General features: G+C 36.3%; 1 protein-coding gene and 1 pseudogene across 1 annotated transcript; both read right to left on the reverse strand.

Moving 5' to 3' along the window:
* Positions 1–219: 219 nt before the first annotated feature.
* On the reverse strand, positions 220–9,044 carry LOC113321576 (annotated as a pseudogene).
* A 462-nt stretch (positions 9,045–9,506) lies between these two features.
* LOC113322162 (ethanolamine-phosphate cytidylyltransferase-like) lies at positions 9,507–15,769 on the reverse strand. The gene is made up of 9 exons (XM_026570196.1): positions 15,163–15,769; positions 14,207–14,442; positions 13,798–13,976; positions 13,416–13,487; positions 12,917–12,984; positions 11,423–11,543; positions 10,640–10,705; positions 10,402–10,524; positions 9,507–9,950 (listed from the first exon to the last, which is right to left on the reverse strand). The coding sequence occupies exons 1-9, from the start codon at positions 15,480–15,482 to the stop codon at positions 9,873–9,875; spliced, it is 1,263 nt and encodes a 420-aa protein (XP_026425981.1). The 5' UTR covers positions 15,483–15,769; the 3' UTR covers positions 9,507–9,872.
* Positions 15,770–20,847: the final 5,078 nt, after the last annotated feature.

A 20,847-nucleotide genomic window follows, 5' to 3' on the forward strand; every position in this document is an offset into this window, starting at 1 on the left:
AATTATGCTGATTATTATTTTTAATGATTTTGAGGTTCTATAAATAAATAAATTTGTACAGCAAAGGTGGGTGATTTGTATTCTAGTGAACACAAAATATGAATCTACGTATAGAGACAGATTCTTCATTATTAAAGAGTAGAGTTCAATAATATTTTTCTGGTTTATGATTGACTTAACTACTCTAATCATGTTATTGATTGGAGTTAAGTAGGCTTTTTATATTTCTGTACAAGAGTTTTTGCAAGACAATGTACCTCTCTAGTTTCGGACCAAAATCCCATCTATTGTGGATCTACAACTCCACCAAATAGGGTGCAATCACATCTTTTCGAGAAGCAACTCCCTCCCATAGGAGAATTGCACATTTTGGCGTGATACTTGGATTTCCATGTGTTTTGTGTGCCAACAACTTCAGGTTAGAAGATTAAATGAAATTTCCATGGAGAACCTGGAATTTACAATTACAACTGTGAAACTACATATCATAACGTAGACGAAGCGTAGCCACTGTACATGAGAAACCTGGAATTTACATTTGCTGCAAATTCAGAATCTCCAGCACAGGGTAAAAGCATTCACCATGACATCAATGCATTTTACATGTTGTCCTTTATATATTGAATACATAACAGTAACATATTAATGAGGTGATAACTATATACGCTTTTGTGCAACACTCAAATCAAATATCAGAGACAGAAAACCACGCCCAAATGGACCAGCAAGCAGGTACAAATTTGTGCTTTAAAATGGACCCCTGTTTAGGTTTCAATAATACATAATTAGGCATTTTGGACCAGACTGTTATCAGTTCTATATGGACCAGCAAAATACTTAAAGTTCAGTGTATGATGTTGTGCATGCTAAGATACGGGACAAGGTTGTTATATCTTTCGAGGTGTGGCCCTGTGGGAGCATTACATTTCATGTATAGTGTTCAAGATTTTTTCACTATTTAGATTCGTTTTTAAAGTCCCATGGTACCAAAAATGTCGAGGCTTCAAATTTTCATCCATACAAGCTTAACCTACGCACAACTTTCTCTGCCATTCTGATCTAAGTAATGTAAACACAAACACTTGAATTCGTAATGGTTTGAAGTAAAAGTAAAATGAGGCAACTCTGAAACTAAATGCAACTTTAGAACTAAACATATTGTCCACAGAATGCAAGCAAGCTTCTAGCCTTCAGCTGCAGCACTGCAGCAAGGACAGTAGCTTTGCGCTTTCCAGACAGATTTTTAAAGGTGTGATGAGCTGCAAGCGCATTTTGTCGCGAGGAATATACAAGATAATGACAGGTGAGTGAAAACATTGTTGCTCCATCCACAAGTCTCATCGACAGGACCAGAATATAATTATGGAAAATACTCACCTTTCAGATGCTTTACCTGTCATCATAGGCACAGATGATCTTTTTGAACTGACAACTTAGCTAACACGCAACTACAAAATCCTTGGCAGTAGCTCATGTAGAAGTGGCTCGCAAATATGTCGGAGTTGGTATCTACGGTTACCTACTTACTTTATAAGTTATAGCATTGGAATAGGGGACAACTGTTTTACATATTTACATAAATCGTTTTGTCCAAGTAATTCTTACTGAGACCTGGAAAACTGACTTGCTCATGAGCAGGTGAAATAGGAAGCTAACATAAAGATGTTCAAGCAGGTGAAATATGAAGCTACAGAGGAACTTGGTACCCTAGACTAGAATCTGAAGAACATGATGAGTCCCCTTTACTGAACAAGCAGCTTGCAAGGTAATATACAGATGAATAAACCAGTGAGGTGAAAGGTACATAGAGACTTGTTACCCTCAATTAGACTTGAAAGAACTGGCTGTGTCCCCTAGCTGAAGAAGCTTGCTAGCTTCTCGCTTGAGGCTGTTTAAGTATGGAACTACTTTGGCCGCATGAGATCCATAATAAAGTGAAAATATTGCATCCAGACGATTTATGCTGTCCAATGCAGAGGTATTATCACCCAAGCATTGCTGAAGAGATGCAGAGGTATAATTCATGGGGGTTCACCAAGGCCAATGTGTGTAAAATCTAAAAACAGCGATCAAGACAAGTCCCGTTTCCTCTCATCAATGCTTAGAAGATATCACACACAGTCGACTGTTTAAAATCTTATCAAACGTCCCATTGTTATCCTTAACATAAATTATTGTCAATACCAACCGTACATGTCAAGTATCAGTATAAAAGGGAATTTAGCTTTAAGTTTTAGAAGACTTTTTTAGACTTTCAAGATGTGATTGTACAGGTGATGAGAAATAAGTTTCTCCTCTTCAAGCTATCCTAATTGTATTTAATAGGTAGAGTTAGTTAAACTAGTTCTAGAGATCACTTGAGATGCCCAAGCGCCTTTAGAGAAGAATTTTTATCTTTACTTCTTCTTTGTACGACCAGAAACTAGATTCAAGATTTTGTCTATTTTTAATGTGTTGAATGTATCTGTTTTCCTTGTTTAATCAGTAAGTTCGCCTTTAAGTAATTTACCATTAAACTGAGAACTCCAATTGGTATGGCGAAGTACAAGCGGCACAATCTTCTTTTCTGATGCTTACTAATTCATTAAGAAAGTCAGAAAATTTTGGCATGCTAACTAATAACATTTTGGCCTAACTTGAGAATCCCGAAAAATAGAAACTGACCTGTGCAATATACTTGTTGTATGCATGCATTGTTAACCTCAAGATATCAAGAGATCCCAAAGCATCCGAAATTATACGACGATCTAACTTCCCTGTAGTCACTCTACTCTGCAACCTGTTCACAGATTGTACTTTCAGTATCTGAAACTGCCCTTGCGAGGCAAACATTTATGCTTATAGAGAGAGAAAGACAACAGTAACAATGTGTACAAGTAAATAACAATAATAACAATGTGGTTCTTTTTTCCTGTTTGGTCGACCATAAGCGAACCTCAATTGACGACCCTATTCACTGTGGACTTGAGTTTATGTTTCGTACTGACTTGGATAAGAGGTCTATGGAGAATTCCGAGTCATATCTAAAAATGTCAATAATGTCTTCTGCTTAAGGACCATAGGTTTCTGTCACAGTAGAACTTAATACTGTGAAAGTTTACTTCACCTAACGGCGCCTTTTTCTTTAATGGTGCCTTCAAATAGTAGTAAGTACTACAAGAAGAGAGGAAGAGTACCAACTGGCAGGAACGTCAGAAAATTAAGCCCTACTCTAGCCGGACAATTCATATTACATGAATCTACTGTCCACCATATTCTTGGATACATGTCAAACTACTCTACACTGTAAAAGAGATACCTGTTATGCAACCCCCTGTAATAAATCGACTAGAGAACAGTATCTAGACCATGTACCTCTTGATGTTAATCTCTGCTTGCCTAATTGCTTTTTGTGAAGATTCCAAATCACGATAGGAACGGCAATTCAAACAATACCCAAGATCTGTTTCCAGGCCATCCTTGTGTTCAAACAAGAGATGTGCCACTTCACTAACGTCGTCTCTTTTTTGCTTGTCAACCTGTAAAACATGATATAACATTACAATATGTCACATTAGTAGCAAACAAATACATCAGGTTAAACCAAACTGGTGAAGCATCTAATGAAGAAACATTTTTCTTATGAAATCACTTAAGTTTAGGTATGTATCCTTTGAATTACTAATTATGGACCTTTTCTGCTATATTAGTATATTTTAATAAACCTGGGCTATGCAGGATCCCCTGCATATTGGTCCACGCCCACTTGCCCATACATTTCATTACTGGTAAATTAACCACATTGTCTTTGTAGACTCGACTTAATAGTAGGCCTGGCATGTAAAGAAATACTATAAAGCAATTTAATCTATAATGAAATGTGCAGCATACTGGAAGAGGCTGCTCCAAGCAGCTAATTGTGGAAACATCTTGTATCCAGTTAGCTCCCTGTCTCTTGCCATTGACCATCGATCTATCTACAACAGCGCCGAAGCAGCTGGGTTTGGCACATGACAGAGCATTGATAACAATGTCACTGAGGTTCAATTCTGAGCAACCACTGCACTGGCATCTGAATGAATACTGATCTTCTAGAACCTTTTGCCGGTCTTTAAGATCCCCCTGCCCAACCTGGAAAAGAGAAGCATTGAGACCATCAGTAACTCGTGATTCATATCATCGGTTTTTATAATTCTTGAACTAGTAAGACAAACATACAAATCGTTACTAGAACATATGGTGCAGATATTACTGCAATAGCCAACCAGTTCCTTCTCAAAAAACCATAAAAACAATGGGAGGTCTTACCTGTGGGCCATAAGATATCTCCAATGGGTACCCAGCCTCCACAAATTCTGTTGATCGTATGAACAGACTACGCGAGAAGAAATATGCATGCACATTTGGCTGACACGAGTGGTTAAACAAACTACCAGTTGAATAAATAGCTTGACCTACTCTCACCTGATAGAAGTAACAAAACACGAAGCAAAATATTGAGCAAATTTCAACCCCTTCAAATATGAGCACAGCAGGTGCCTAAGTTCCCAACACTTCAAGGACATATCATGGAGCTGTAAGTGACACACAATTTATTTATTTTTGAAAGAACTTACTTAATAGAAATAAAACAAACTACAGAAATATTATGAAACACGCTCAAAATCATAACCTGTGTTTCCATTTTTTTTATCCGACTTCCAAAATATAACTAACATTCAGAGATGTTAGTAGCCAATTTTCCAAGAAAATATACAGAGGTTACTTCTTTAGAAATTCTTAAAAAAATAAAATAAAGACTTAATAAAGCTACTTATGGCCACTAAATAAGACTTTTGTGAAGTCACCTAACTGCTTTAACCATAAACATGTGAACTCTAGATTTATCACATACATTGTTCAGCAGAAATCACCATATTCTAGCTTTTTGTGCATAGTAGAGAACAAAGTAATGCAAGACAACGAGAATTAAATGGGTAAAAGTGCACAATACCTGTTCTATTTGATTAGTTAATGTATTATCCATAGGTGAAAGACCTCCACTGTGCTTTCCTTGTTCACATGCATCCGGCGACTTCATATGAACAACTGCCATAGAGTTTACCTTGATTTGAGATATCAGTACCACCAACTGCATTGAAAAAGATGAAGTGCTCAGAATAGTGTAAGATATCAATGCATTCACGTATTTAAATGTGCATAAATCTCTGACGGAAGATGGAAAAACATAACAAAGCCATTTGGAGAATCTCAGATTAAGAAATGAAAAGAGATATGGGTTATTCATTTTGAACAAAACAACTGGCGGCGCAAATCAATGGAGGGAGACTGAACCATCTCTCTCGAAGTTACAACGCGAAACAAATCTCTTTAATTCATAGCCTAGGGATGTAAGGTCCAGTTTATCGAGTTGAACTCCAGCCAAATCCCAAGGTATCAGTCAATCAGGTCAGACTCCACAAGTAAGGGGAGGATGATCCACACCTAAGATGCCTCTGCATCACCAAAGCTCTATCAGCATGCAAGTATCAACATGTACCCAACACAGTTGCAATATCCGTTTATTGGTTCAGTTATAGATGGAATCTATAAGTTTCAACCTAGCAGCCTGCCGAAGGGTTCATCTTGAATTTCACCATCTTATGGTGAGGATAAGACGTGCTACCAACTAAATTGAGCAATCAGAAAAACTCTGTGGGTATCCCCATGTCAGTTCTCTCATTATACATCATATTGTTGGTCACCTTCTTAACTCCGCACCACTTGTATTCCATGTGAACATAAATGCCTAATCTCACATGCATTAAGGCATTACGCTATAATTTGGAATTACAAGAAGGTTCATCACATTTGCTCAGATATGAATAACGAACCTGCACATATAATTGATAAATAAAAGCTACAGCAGATACAGTTGAAAGTTACCATACTACGGTTAGACCTATTTAAATCATTTAGTAATATATCAGAAAAATCCTTCTAAAAAAACCGTCAGAACATCAGCATGTGTTTTATTAGTTTCATATACTTTGGTGAAATTGAAAGTAAATAAATAACATAAAAAACAAATGCCTTTACACAAAATTGAGCTGCATGTATACCTGCGACAACCCACTCAGTGAAACTTCATCTGCATGAGATAGCTGAAGACAGTAAGTGAGAACAATAGCATATATATTTATCTCCAGCTTGGTTTCTGGAGTCATGCATCCATAGTTATGACAAAGCTCCTACAAAAAATGAAACAAATGGGCAATTAGTGAACACATCCTTTCTCAAGGCAAGAACGAAGAAAAGAACAAAACTCACAAAGCAACAAGTAATCAGTGAAAATACCAAAGCTTCGGGTGAATCCATAGCCCCCTTGGAGTACTTCTTCGCCTCTATGTTTTTCACTAGAACTCGACCTGCCAAAACAATTTCAGCAGGTAACACTGCTGGCCAATGTACACCGCCACATTCATGTCTGTGTTCAGCCACCCAGGTAGGATTTGAATCAGCAACAGGGTGTCCAGAGAACGAAGAGGGTGACCTGACAATATTGTTCTCCAATGAGATCCTCTCAACATATCGCTTAAGATCAGTTGATATATTTCCTAAAGCAGGAATAACGTTTAGATCAATCCCAGGCTTTTGACCAATTGCTTGCTCTTGGCAATACTGAGAACAGTATAGTGTCATTGAACACGATGAACAGGGAACAGTATCTGCTGGAAGTTCATTCAAGCAGAAATGGCAATGAGTTTTCCTGCAAGCTTTCGTTATAATCTGCAAGTGGTTGATACATTGTCAGAGTGTCAGCAATAACACCTAGATCATGTAAGGAGACAATGTTAGTTGCCTTGAAGAAAAAGCCAAAATAATTAAACAAGGATCATCCATACCACAGCATAAGGTTCCTCAAAGTGAATCAATGAGGCCCGAGAAACGTCAACTGTTGAAACAATACCCCTTCCCTTGGTTGATGTTGAAACACATTTTAGTTTCGTCTGGGATGGCTCTACTATCATATCAACAATTATAATTCAAACTTTAGGGCGAGGCAAAAGAAAAAAAAAATGCTTGGCTATGATGCAGCCGTAGTATGTGAACCACCTGCTGTCACATCATACAGCTAAGTAGGAGTTGACATAAATCATAGACAGAGAGTCAGATTTCAAAGATACATAGTACCTTAACAGAAACTGCGGTCACCCAATAGGAGCATCTTCTAGAATTCACGATAAAGATAAGAAAACTGCTTCTCTTAAAAAGTGATAATGGTAGAGATTACTGACCAATGGAGCTACAATTCATATTGCTGGCCTTCTTAGGTGAGTTCTTTACTCCGCGACTTTGTTTTTTAATCATCTCAAGTTCCTCTTTTATTTTACTGTTTCCACCCGAGGAAAGTTCCATGTTCATGGCAATATCTAGATCCTGGATTGCATCCTCGTAGTTTCCCATAGAAGCATTTGCCATCCCTCTCCTATACCATGCCTGCAGCGATGACATATAGTTTTAGGAAACGTAAACTCAACCTCTCGCATTTAAGTTAGACTGCGGAAAAACAAAACGCAATTCAGAGCTGGAAGATGCATTTAACTATGAGGTTTTTAACCATATTGCAAACCTTATAAGCAAAAAAATCGATTGAGAAAAAACGTGCAGCATATCTGTTTTAATGGTTGATATTTATTCATGTATGTTATCTTTTCCAAGTGGTGATTCCAAGAAATAAAGTTTAAGCAATTCATGCAGCATTATCTTACATTCAGAAAGAACAACCTTACCTTTGTGTAGGAAGGAAGACGTACAACAGCTCGATTGCAATCTCGTACACTCTCAACTGTAAGGCCCATTTTCTAGATAAAAAAACATGAAGGTGGTGAGATAACTATAAACAACTGGAAAAACCATAAACAGTTGACTGACATAAAAAAGCATGAGCCTAACTCACATGCAGTGTAGAAGCTCGATTAACGTACAAGGTCGGGACCAAGTTCTTGTCCGTTTCATCACCTTTATCCATCGGAGCAGACCGCAATGCCTACTTGTTGTAGAGAAAGGTGTTATCAGGTGTCTCCGTAACAGTGTAGAGGAAGGAAAGACCTACTAGTTAGATTTTAAGAGCTCACGGGTACTGAGTAAATCCAGAGTAAGATTATATTTGCCTCGATTTGAACCCAGAGTTGCTGAGTAAATCCAGAGTAAGATTATATTTTCCTCGACTTGAACCCAGAGTTGCATAATTTATAGACATGCAATTCCAGAATTGTATAGAGTGTTCTTACTACAATCACACTAGTACACAACTATAGTGCGTCCTATCTTTTATGGTTTGATCTAACCCGTCCTGCAGTGTTCCCGACAAACTAGCTAGGCAGTAGACATATACAGTTTTTAAGAACTAGAACATTATTACATGGGTGTTTGCATAAATTCCAAATGACAATACTAACCATCAATAGTTTTCTAACTGCCAGCCCTTAACATCACCTGAACAAGAAAGTGTCTGGGATACATAGTTAATTAATATATGAAAGCATTGTGGGGAATGTCAAACTGGTCATAGAAAGTAAGTTGGTAAGTCTAAAATCAATTTCCTACAAAATACTTAGAAGATCAAGAATGAAACAAAAAGAACCAATGTGCAATAGTTTCTCTCTGGCATTTTGTCAAACAGTCATAGGTGTTTACTAATTTTAAGAGAGATAGACCTGAGAGTAAAAACTAAGGCTTTTGCATAATCTCCAGAAGCAAAACACTCATTCCCTTTCTTTTTAAAATCCAAAGCAGCTCCAGCGTCCTTACGACATAGACCCAGTTCCGGATCCGTTAGTTCTCGAACAACCTACCATAACAAAACAGAAGATCACAGTCATTATGGTGTCTTCAAAACAACTGGTGACCAGGAAGAGAGGGGAAGAGGAAAGAGTAAAGTGTAATGCAAGTACATCGTGAAACAACTGGAGAGAGAGGAAAAAATCAAGAAGTGAAGAACATGTAGAAGGAAGGTCATCAGCTGTGCTTTCAGAGATCATTCGCATTATGTTGCTCGGTACCACAGATTTTAGTTTCTCCATCCTCTTCTTCTTCTTCAGAATCCTTTCTTATTAGGACTCCTTAACTGGAGACTGGAGAGTAAAATAGTAGCTGCTACAACGGCATTAACTAAAATAAGGCGGGAAATTGAACAAGACAGATACTAGTCCTTTGTTCCTTATATATCGCAAGCCGGAATCGAATTAAAATCGGTCTGACCAGGCACTCAGCTAAGTCGTTGACTTTCTGTTTCCGGCAAGTCAGGTCCCCCCAACCTTAATTTGTGTGTTTGGAGAGTGACTATTTGAGATGCGGGCAGCGGGGATAGGCTGGTGGGGATAGATGCTGGATTGGCAATAAATTTCACCATGGAGAGGCTCTGGCACTCGCGTTTAATTGTGCAGGCAAGCAACCAAGTAAAACCCAAAGCATGTGGGCAGTTCTGCATATCTTTTCCAATGATCTGTCTGAGGAAGTTCAATAGTGACATGCACCGGATTAGATGTTGAAAAAGGGAACTCAAAAAATTATTTATAAATATCGTTTGTTTTTGCATTACTACTCTCCCACTCGTGCTCATAGAAAGTTTACAGTGACAGTAAGTTTAAAATAGATATAAAAAGTTGGGGTAGTACAAAAATACTAATCTAAGAAACAAAATTAACACAACCAACAATCTTGGAGAAAGATTTAAGTACATGTTGGAAGGAAAAGGCTTCAATGGACTCATATTCTACTATAACTCTCTATATCCTCAACTGCTGCTGTGCTGGCCAGGAACGAGAAAATCCTACAAAGTAACCCCCAGCTGCCATAGTGGGTTTACCTGCCGAGGCCCAAAACAAAAGGCAAGTCTATCCGGGTCGCCTTTAAAGTCGGTCACCAGTCACATGTGTCTTACCTTCATAGTACCTCTTCTCACTCGCTGCCTTCTTCTCATTACGTATCTGCGCAAGGAAAACCCAACTTGAAGTACTAAACCACGATAAATACATACATTAGCACCACGATGAAATATTCCGGTGGTTTTCACACGAACAAATTATGAGTTTTTGCCCAGTAATTTATTAAGTACATCATGTAAAAGCAAACACATCAAAAACGAACAGAAGAAGAAAAACTTAAACTAGGATTCAGGTTTGGACTTTCATATTTTTCCAAGTACTGCAGAAATCTGCACAGGACTCTGCAAATTAAAACTTGAGACATTCCAGATACATAAATTATTAAAACGCTCAAACTTATACGAACAAGGAAGTATAGGATATTTTATTCACATTTCGTACAAAACTGTAAAGATAAACATACGAACAAGGAAGTATAGGATATTCTATTCACATTTCACACAAAACTGTAAAGAGAAACATCATATAATATAGTATAACCGCATCCACTAACCTGATATGCCTCATGATTTGACACGATCCTTTTAATTATTGTGCTAGTTGTGATTTCCCAAGGGCTTTCAAGTAACTGATAGACACCCATACTTGTCGGAATAACATATGGATTGCTAGTCCCCTGCAAACAGGAGAAACCCCGATGTCAACCATGATCACAACAATTATGCCGTCCCCCAATGCTTCAAACTAGTGCTAATTAAGCAAGACAGGCAAAGTGTTATCCTGTAAATTACCTTCTCAATATCCTTATTCTCCGCAATTGTGCCGTGGACAACTAATGAGATGTTAAAGGTTGTAATCTGCAAATATCAAATTCAAATACAAGTTATAACCAGATACGATACAAGAAAGCTTGACATTGGCAGTTTAGGAGTGTTGCTTTTCTTTTGACAAAAGAGTGTTACCCTCCACATAATAAGAGAAATTGTATCGCTACCAATAAGCAGTTTAGCATTTAAAAAGAAAATGAGAATGATATAACAGTTTTATACTTTATTGTATTACAAGTTTACAACCACGACAAGTTGGAACAAATTGACTAGCAGAAATTATTTCATTCATTTGTATCCTTAAGCTAACCAAAACCAAAACTGCTAAACAAGCAAAACATCTTGTGGCCCATAGGATCTGTCAGCTGAGCACTCTATAGGCTGAGCAGTACCCTGGAACTCACCACTCCAGCTCCAGGATTAAACACACATACTAGGAACTACAAGAGGTAAATGAAGCTCATGATGAACACACCTGTTGGAATGAACAGTGATATGATAACTTGCAAATGAACATTGCCAATAGACACCACAGACATCTCATATTTGACCTACTTGCATGTTTTAGGCAGAATACAAACCAATTAAAATCATTTAAATAAATCTCCCAAGATATATCTTTCAGAATATCAGGTGCACCAAAACAAAAACATGCAAAGAGGAAACATAAGGTTATTTTTGGATACATAGGGATACAAGACCAAGTGTGCATCATTTATGATATATTAGCCCAATATTGAAACTCACCATATCTTTTGATATTTCCCATGGAGCGCCAATAATCACCTCATCTACGTATCTGCAAGCCAAAACACTCAGGCTTCTCTCATGAAGATTCATTATCGGACGATGTGCTCCTCTATGCTCACTGCATAAGGCATTATATGAAAAATATGTAGCAATATTAGCTCACTGAAAATTTCAGAGAAAAGGAGAGAAAAAGAACACGGTAGAACATGTAAATACTACGCTACACAAAATATCGCCACATTAAGGGGAGAATCCGAAAATTGGAATATATATATATATTGCCATCAAGGGAGGAGACTAAAAGTTAGTCACAAAGGAATTGTACGAGTATGTAGCTATATACCTATGATCCTTCATGCTTATTTACTCTTTTATAGAGCAGTCGCTCAATATCACATTGTTTACGTAGATATGCATCATTAAACCATCCAGAAAGAACAGTTATCTAACGCAGTCCTCCACCACTTAAGAAGATAGAGAATACTCCAACAGAGGAAGTCAAGCTCCAAGATCTTAACACGCATTTAGCGCATTTGGTCTAGAATCAAACAACGGAGTGTCAAGAAGGGAGCGACTAAAAGAATTCAGAGTGAGTCAGCAGAGGGTTTCTTACATTTCAAGTCCAGACCAACAGAAAAGAACTCACAACCATGGACAGAATATACCAGACTAATCATAGAGCAATAATCGTAGAATTTTCAGCAAAAGAACTAGGAGTTAAATCTATACACTCTGCCGAGGGATAATTAGAAATTAAGCAGTACATCACTATATTGGATTCTAAAAAATCATGCTCAACTCTTACATTTCAGAATTATGTTTCAGCTGCCTAATACATCTCCTAACACGAACTGCCTTCCACGCAACTGCAGATTTTGTGGAGTTAAAAATAACAACTGACAACTCTAGAATCTGTAGAGACAGTAAATGTTTTACATCCGTGTCTGTTGCTAATATCATACCCAGGTTAACACCTTACAGCTTGTGATTTCTGTTGGACACACATACAGAACTACCAGCAGCAGCTTTTACTTCCCATAGATGACCCGAACTACTTTTCAGAAACCATCCCTTAGATCATTGAAGATGCAACAAGATTAAGCAGATTTCTATCATCTTCTTCACATATTTTCTGATCACAGTACCATTTCGACACACTTCTAATACTTATATTATTATATTCTTATGTTAAATATACTTCACTGAATGGCTAATTTCCAAGTGGTATATACATTTCCCGTAAGGAAATGTGATACCAATGAACCTACTTGCTTATAGAGAAACTGGAGTGCAAATCATGTGTGTTAGTACGTAGCAATAAAAGGAAGTCCAGTTTCAATAAAAACCTTGTCGACATACTGCAAAGCTAGAATTCTTTTTCACCTCTATATTTTCTATTTTCTTCATTGTTATTTCTGAATGGATATGCAAACGATAATAAATCAAAAAGATCTCATTGCAAAAACGGAAGGAAGAAAGAAAGGTCATGACCTGACTGTTTGATCGGTGTGAATTCCGACAAGTAGAAAATCTCCAAGCCCACGAGCAATCCTTAGTATCTGTAAATCAACTGGTATTGTCAACAATCTGAAGCATACCTACTATGGAAGGATAAGACAATAAATTTACAATATGTACAGAATTAAAGGCGAAACTAAGAAGCGTATACATGCCATGCTAAACATTTACATGTCTTTCCATTCTCCAACAAATGGAATTAAACATCGCAATGGATGACACAAAATCACAAGGGTGGGATGGATGGCAAAGATGTTGGAAAACAAAGCAAGCCACGAGGTAAAAGGTAAGACTCTTGATGGCCACTCCCAGTGAGATTTCTCCTCTTCACAATGGCCAGACAGATCAGGCGTGTCCAAGCAAGGATAAGGACACATCATGTTAAACAACAATGATCAAACATGTCGTTTAATACCTTACTCTTGTAGGCCAGCATGACATAAAAACAATATTAGAACAGAATAGGCTATACCTCTACATGCCCAGCATGGAAAAGATCAAATGCACCATCTATATAAACTATACGAGCATCTGGACCTGGCCCCTGCACAACCAAACATACAAATGATAAAACAATTAACTAACTAGGAGCAAGAGAAACTCTTTCAGTTGTATATTAAATTTAAGCATCAGGACAACAATAATGATTCCCCAGCGTCAAAGTTCAAACCCCAATTTGGCTTCACATATTGGTTGACAACCCCTAATGGACATATAATATTAGCAAAACCTAAGCAGGACTCTCCCCTCTCCATAATGACGAAAAGAAGAGAGAGAGAGATGGCTAGAGAGAATAAAGCTATAAGTTGGATTACGTTGATTCCCATGAGCAGTACTAAGACTATTGCAAGTACCTTTCCATTCGAGAATTGCACAATCCTGCGAGATGTTGGTAAGAATTCGGAAACTCGGGTGATGCCAGATACACCATCTTCAAACTTTTGACTTTTCCCGTGGCTGAATTGCCTTTGTAGGGACGAACGGTTATGAGTATCACTAACAGATCTCTCTCTAACACAAAGAAGCATACGACCTGTTCATTGCAAAAGTTACAACTAGTAAGTGGCAATTCTCAATCGAAAAACTGACCTCAGGATTTGGCAGGCATAAAGTTTCTAAGATTGTCCATGACACAAAACATAATCATGATTAGAGAATGTGGGTATTCATAAATGACTTTGCTCGAAGAACTGAGGATCATCCATCCCATATAACTATCCCATAAACAAAAATAATATCAATTTCCAAGCACAAAATGCATACCAACAATGTCCGTGCTTGACACTCCTTCAGTGCGCTTGATCTGCTTATAACGACCTGCCTTCTTAGCAAGCGCATAAGCATCAGTTCCATCGGGAAGAAGGCAAGGATCATCTCCATGAATGATGTAGTCTATGTTATACTCAGTAAATAGTCTTTTCATAAATTCTTCAGTAATTGCATAAGGGGCATCAGGAATGACTTCATCCACCCATTTGACAGCACTAACCATGATCATCCTGCACCCAAGTTCAAGCAGAAGTTAATAACATTACAGTGACATCATTTTATGAATAAAATACTGCCAAGATATACTTTAGGCTTTAACAGGTGGTATTATAGCCATCATTATGGTTTGCACTAGAAAATGTTGCGATACATACAACACGAAGAGACTGCAGAACAAAAAAGTTAAGAGTGACAATGTGATTCCTTACTAGAAAAGCTTAAAACTGGAAACTACAAAAACTAAGGCAATAATCTGTGATTCATTTACTTTTATCAGGGGGAAATTGACAATTAATTTATTCACCATCATCAAGACAATCTTATGATGCCAGATTTTGATTTTTCAGTGTGTTTTCTAATATGCAAATCCCTCTTCCCAACCAGTTGAGCATAATTTTCTTCAACAGATGAACAGTATAAACCCAAAAAAGGTTCTTACGATCAATTTTCAACCACAGCTTCTACCTCTCATCACCAAAAAGTCATTACTACTACAGCAACAAAGATTATAATACATATAATTAAACAATAACATGAAATAAAAGATAACGAAAAACTAAGACCCATTTAAATGCTCAAATCATATAAATAATCCTGATGTAGACAAATAAAACCAACAATCCAATAGACATCTAGCAAAAGAGTACCCATATAATTCCTTAATTATCGAAAATCATAGATGTATCATCATCTATAATAATGAAATGAATACTGTTGACATGAACACAAACCTCTCATGAAGGGGAGTAACAGGAGGACCTTTATTAGCAATAATTTCAGCATCACTAACAACACCAACAACCAATTCATCACCTAGGGCACGAGCTTGGCGTAAAGCATTACAATGACCATAATGCATCATATCAAAACAACCATCCATATAAACTCTCACAGGTCTCTTTTTCTTCCTCCTAATAATACCCATTGAAGGTAATGGATAGCCAAAATAGAACCCTAACACAGATACCCCAATAACAATCCCACCTACTAAACATGTCGCAATAAATCTCGGATTCTGTAAATTTTCTGGATGTCCCAATTCAAAACCCATTGTAACTAAACCTATACCACCTCAAAAAAACCAAAAAAATAAATAAAAATCAAATGGTTCCTAGGGTTTCATTGATTTGATTTCATCTAATTATCAAGGTATTATCTTGGATCAATGAATCCAAAAAAGGGTTATGGAGAAAATGAAACTGGTGTTTTCAAAAGAGAGGTATTAAATGGAAATTTGCAGAGAGAAAAATTAAAGGGAGGGAGGGTGAAAGTGAGATTCGTCGCAGTGGCACGTTTAGAGACGGTTGATAGTGTTTGTAGGTGATCTTATTCCTACTTACTGAAAATGAAAGACTTGTTTGTGGAAACTAAAAAAGATGGAGTTTTTGACCGTTTGATTTTGTTAGATTTGGTCTGCACGGGCCTCGAGGAAATTAATAATGTTTGTGGTTTGATGATGTTTACAACTTTGTGTTCAATTGGTGACGCATTTAAACCGGGAATGAGGCTTGTCTTATTTTCGTTAATTTGCTTTTCGAGCTTTTTTAACCTTTTTTATTTGTGGTTGATGTTTCACGGATCTATATATATATATGAGAGGATTCTTATAATAAGGAGTTAAGAGTTTAGATATGGGGTGGGAAATTAGGGTTTAGTTTAGGGATGGCCATTTGCCCCAACCAAACCCATTCCCGTGGGTACCCGTTTCTATTGGGTAGGGTTTTACCCGTACAAACGGGGTTGGGGTTGGGGTTGGATAATACCCGAAATTAGTGAAGCAGGGATGGGGCGGGGATGGGATTTTAGGTCCCGTCCCATACCCGCCCCGTATGTTCCCATTTTAGGATTTTATATTTTTATTAATTATTTATATTATATTTAAACTAAGATATTATATTATATTATATTATAAAAGAAAAGGTAAAAGTATAAGATATCATTAATTATTTATATTATATTTAAACTAAGATATTATATTATAAAAGAAAAGGTAAAAGTATAAGATATCATTAATTATTTATATTATATTTAAACTAAAAAATTATATTATATTATAAAAGAAAAGGTAAAAGTATAATATATCATTAATTATTTATATTATATTTAAACTAAGAAATTATATTATATTATATTATAAAAGAAAACGTAAAAGTATAAGATATCATTAATTATTTATATTATATTTAAACTAAGAAATTATATTATATTATTTAATTATTGTATTGATTATATTATATTATTTAAGCTTTCTTTATTATATATATTATATTACTTTATGTGTATATTATACAGTGATCCCAAAATGACAACTATATCCACACGAGGTGAATCCGAACAGTCTGAACACCATGTCGAGATAATTCCAAGTTCTCCAATGGATGATGACCATGGTGAAACTGCCGAGGCAAACATTACAGGTGATTGTGATAATGCCGAAGGTGAAATTGCTATAGTTTCAGGGAAGAAAAGATCCATAATGTGGAACCACTTTGAAAAAAAAAAAGATAAAAGGGGAAGACAAAGCAGTTTGCAAATATTGTCATAAACCATTAGGAGGAAAAAGCACAAATGGGACTAAGCATCTACACGCACACATGAAAAGATGTCCTCGACGTAAACAGCAAGACATAAGACAATCAATAATCACTCCGAGTAAAAAAAGTGACGGAAGAAGTCAGCTTAACACGTATAGTTTTGATCAATCGTTCGCTAGGAAGGAACTTGCTTATATGATAATCATATACGAGTATCCGCTTTCCATCGTTGAACATGCCGGATTTAGACGATATTCAAATGCGCTTCAACCGTTGTTTAAGGTGGTATCTCGGAGCACAATTAAAAGGGATATCCTTAAAATCTATGATGAAGAAAAAACTAAAACAATGGAGGTGTTACAAAAACATCAAGGTAAAATTGCGTTGACTACTGATATGTGGACTAGTAAGCAAAAGAAAGGATACATGGTTATTACGGCTCATTTCATCGATGAACGTGGATCTTGCAAAGCCAAATTATCAGGTACGCGTATTCATTTAATGATTTCAGGCATTGGATATGCACGTCATAAATGAAAAATCACTACCATTAATTTTGTTACTGATTAATTACTAGTTGCTACGTAGTACGGTCTAATCAACCATCTGAATTTTATTTTGTATTAGGTTTATGTATGTGTCATGTCCGCACACGGCTGAAGTCCTGTCAGCCGCATTGATGGAGTGTCTGCTAGACTGGAATATCGATGGTAAAGTATCCACTCTTACTGTAGATAATTGTTCCACTAATGATCTTATGATCCAACTTCTCCTAGAAAAATTATCAAGTAACTTACTGTCGGGTGGAGATATTTTTCATATGCGTTGTTGTGCACACATATTAACTCTTATAGTCAAGAAAGGATTAGAGGGGATCAAAGGAGCAATCGAATTGATTCGTAATAGTGTTGCTTACTGGAAAGCAACACCAAACCGAGTTGAGAAATTTGAAGAGGCCGCCTGTCAACTAAATATTTCGAGTATAAATAAGTTAGTTCTTGATTGTGAGACAAGATGGAACTCAACATACCTGATGCTTAATACTGCTATTAAGTATCAGAAGGTTTTTGCTCGACTAAAGCAACGTGAGCCACAGTATGATTGTTTGCAAGATGATGAAGATTGGTTGTTGGCAAAGGAAATGTGCGACAAACTTAAGATATTTTATACCTTCACAGAGAAGTTTTCCGGAGTAAAATATCCTACCACCAACCTTTTCTTTCCAAGTTTTTGTGATATTAGATTGTCATTAAATGAGTGGAAAAAATCTAAAGTTGGTGTGATTAAGGAAATGGCATATGAAATGATAGAGAAGTTTGAAGAGTATTGGTTTGTGATCAATGGAGTAATGGCCGTAGCAATTATGTTAGAGCCAAGGTTTAAGATGAAATTGATTGAGTTTTATTTTCCACAAATTTATGGTCAAGCTTTTTCAAAAATCGAAATTGATCGAGTACGCGATTTATGCGTTGATTTGGCGACGGAGTATGAACTGAAAGTAAAATTTGCTGAAACATCTGTTATCCAAAATGATTTGTCTTTCACTTCAGAGATGCATGGTTTTAACGATGACGTAGATCCTTTGGAAAAGTTTGATACGTTTGTCTCTAATACTGCTCCTACTAGTACTGTTAAGTCAGAATTAACCAATTACTTAGAAGAAGATCTTTTACCTAGGATTGGTAATTTTGACATACTAGCATGGTGGAAGAAAAATGGGATTAAATATCCAGTCTTGCAATGTATGGCTAGAGATATTTTAGCGATTCCAGTTTCAACGGTAGCTTCCGAATCAGCTTTTAGTACCGGAGGTAGATTTGTGAGTGTCCAACGTAATAGACTTCATCCAAAAACGTTGGAAGCTTTGATGTGCGCTCAAGACTGGCTATGGGATATGTTGAATGTTAATGAAATTCTCTTTTTATTGAAATGTTTTTTTTTACATTTAATACATCATTATGGTTATATGATACACTTTCTTAATTTGGCTAGGTGGATCAAAATTCGATGGTGAATCATTTTGGGAAGAAACTGAAGCAGACGATGAGGTGATCAACATGGAGGAAGATACTTGATAAGAAATAATTAAGAACTAAAATGAGTGATGCTCGTTTATAGACCAATTTGTTTTTCTTTGCTTGTTTTACGATGAATTTATGAGTTTGAAAATTTAAATTATTATTATTATTATTATTGGTTGAACTTAGGTATTGATTATTAAATTAACTCATCATATTTGAGCTTAATGTTATGGGTAACCCGTAAAAAACCGCCCTGTACGGGTATTTCCCATACCCGCCCCGTCCCAGATCAAGCGGGTAATGGGGAGGGTGTGGTTTTTTTTTTTGAACGGGACAGTGACTAGGATACAAGATCCCCGCCCCATACCCGCCCCATGACCATCCCTAGTTTAGTTTGTATTAACATTGGTTAAGACTCAAGATCAAAGTAGATAAACTAAGTAGTTTGTATTCCAAATATCATCAATTATCTAAATTTTGTACATGATAACTTTAGAGAAAAGTATGTTTTAGTGCTAGTGAATTTTTAGGAATCCAAAATTTGAAACACAGAACATAAAACATAGGCAAAAGATAATGATAACATACAAAGTAGTCGATCAACAAAAATGCAAGGGTTAAACATGATAAAAAAAGGAAAAAAAAAATTAAACATAAATAGACAGATTCATATTTTTAAATCTAAAAATGCCAAGCAAATAAAAAATATTGTATACATAATCTGTTGAGTATCTGATCAATATTATGAGGTAGATTAAATATATGTTGGGTTATTGACATAACTTGCGAGAAGTGAGGGAAAAGACAGTTACATAACTGTTTTTGGTTTGGAGAGAAATAAGTTAGTTACTTGGACGCTTCAATTTGAAACAAGATCTCAAAGGTCACGTTCACAGTTAGGGTATATTGATGACTCCTCGTATATGGGTTTTGAAGAGACATGTCCATACCTCTTTGTGTCTATAAAAAGAGGGGTTTCAGCGATATGGAACATTATTCCAACTTTCCTCTCTCTCTTTCTTAAACGAGTAGTAATATCAATTAGAGTTCAAGGGTGATTCGTCAATTGTTGTTGATCGTCGATCATGCAAAGGCTTGATTATATCAATGGGAAACGGTTTGCATTCGATCCTGCAAAAAACTCTTAGTGAGTAGGAGCAAATAACGTTTTAAGGAAAGCGATTATGCGACTTCAGGTCATTGATGTTTCGATTCCATACCCTAAATTTCCAACATAATCTTATTAGCCGCAGTAACAAAAATAATAGTAAATGTACTAACTGAATAATGTGGTGCACCCTTACAAAAATTGGTTATCCTAACACTCAGTGTGAATATGTTCTAAAATTGATTGTTATCTTGAACTGCTCAGATTCGTTGCAAAAAGGCCATTGATAGAGAAAATACACAACAAAAATAATATATGATACATGATGGATTAGATGGAGTTCACTTAACTCAGTTAGTGCATCAGTTTACTATGAGTAAAAGAAACATAACAAAGAAACACTAAATGTTGTTGCTCACAAAAATAACAATAAGATAAAATGGGGAGTTAATAGGAAGTCACTATATAAACTTGGAACGTTTTCGAAAATATTATTTTACACTGTCTATGAAATAAAATAAAACTTGTGAACCATTTTTAGTGATCCATAGCTTGATCACAATAACCAAAACTATGATGGCAACGATTAGAAGAAGAATGTGATCTAGAGAGATGTATTTCCACTTTCCAAATTGAACATATTCCACATCACTTGATACTCCGTATTAGAAAGAAGTATATAAGAACAAGGATCTGTGGTAGTGTTGTTTGTACATTCTATCCACTGCTTATAAACTCATTTTTATTAGTGTT

This window comes from Papaver somniferum, chromosome 11, assembly GCF_003573695.1.
Source record: "Papaver somniferum cultivar HN1 chromosome 11, ASM357369v1, whole genome shotgun sequence".
Classification (NCBI taxonomy): Eukaryota; Viridiplantae; Streptophyta; class Magnoliopsida; order Ranunculales; family Papaveraceae; genus Papaver; species Papaver somniferum.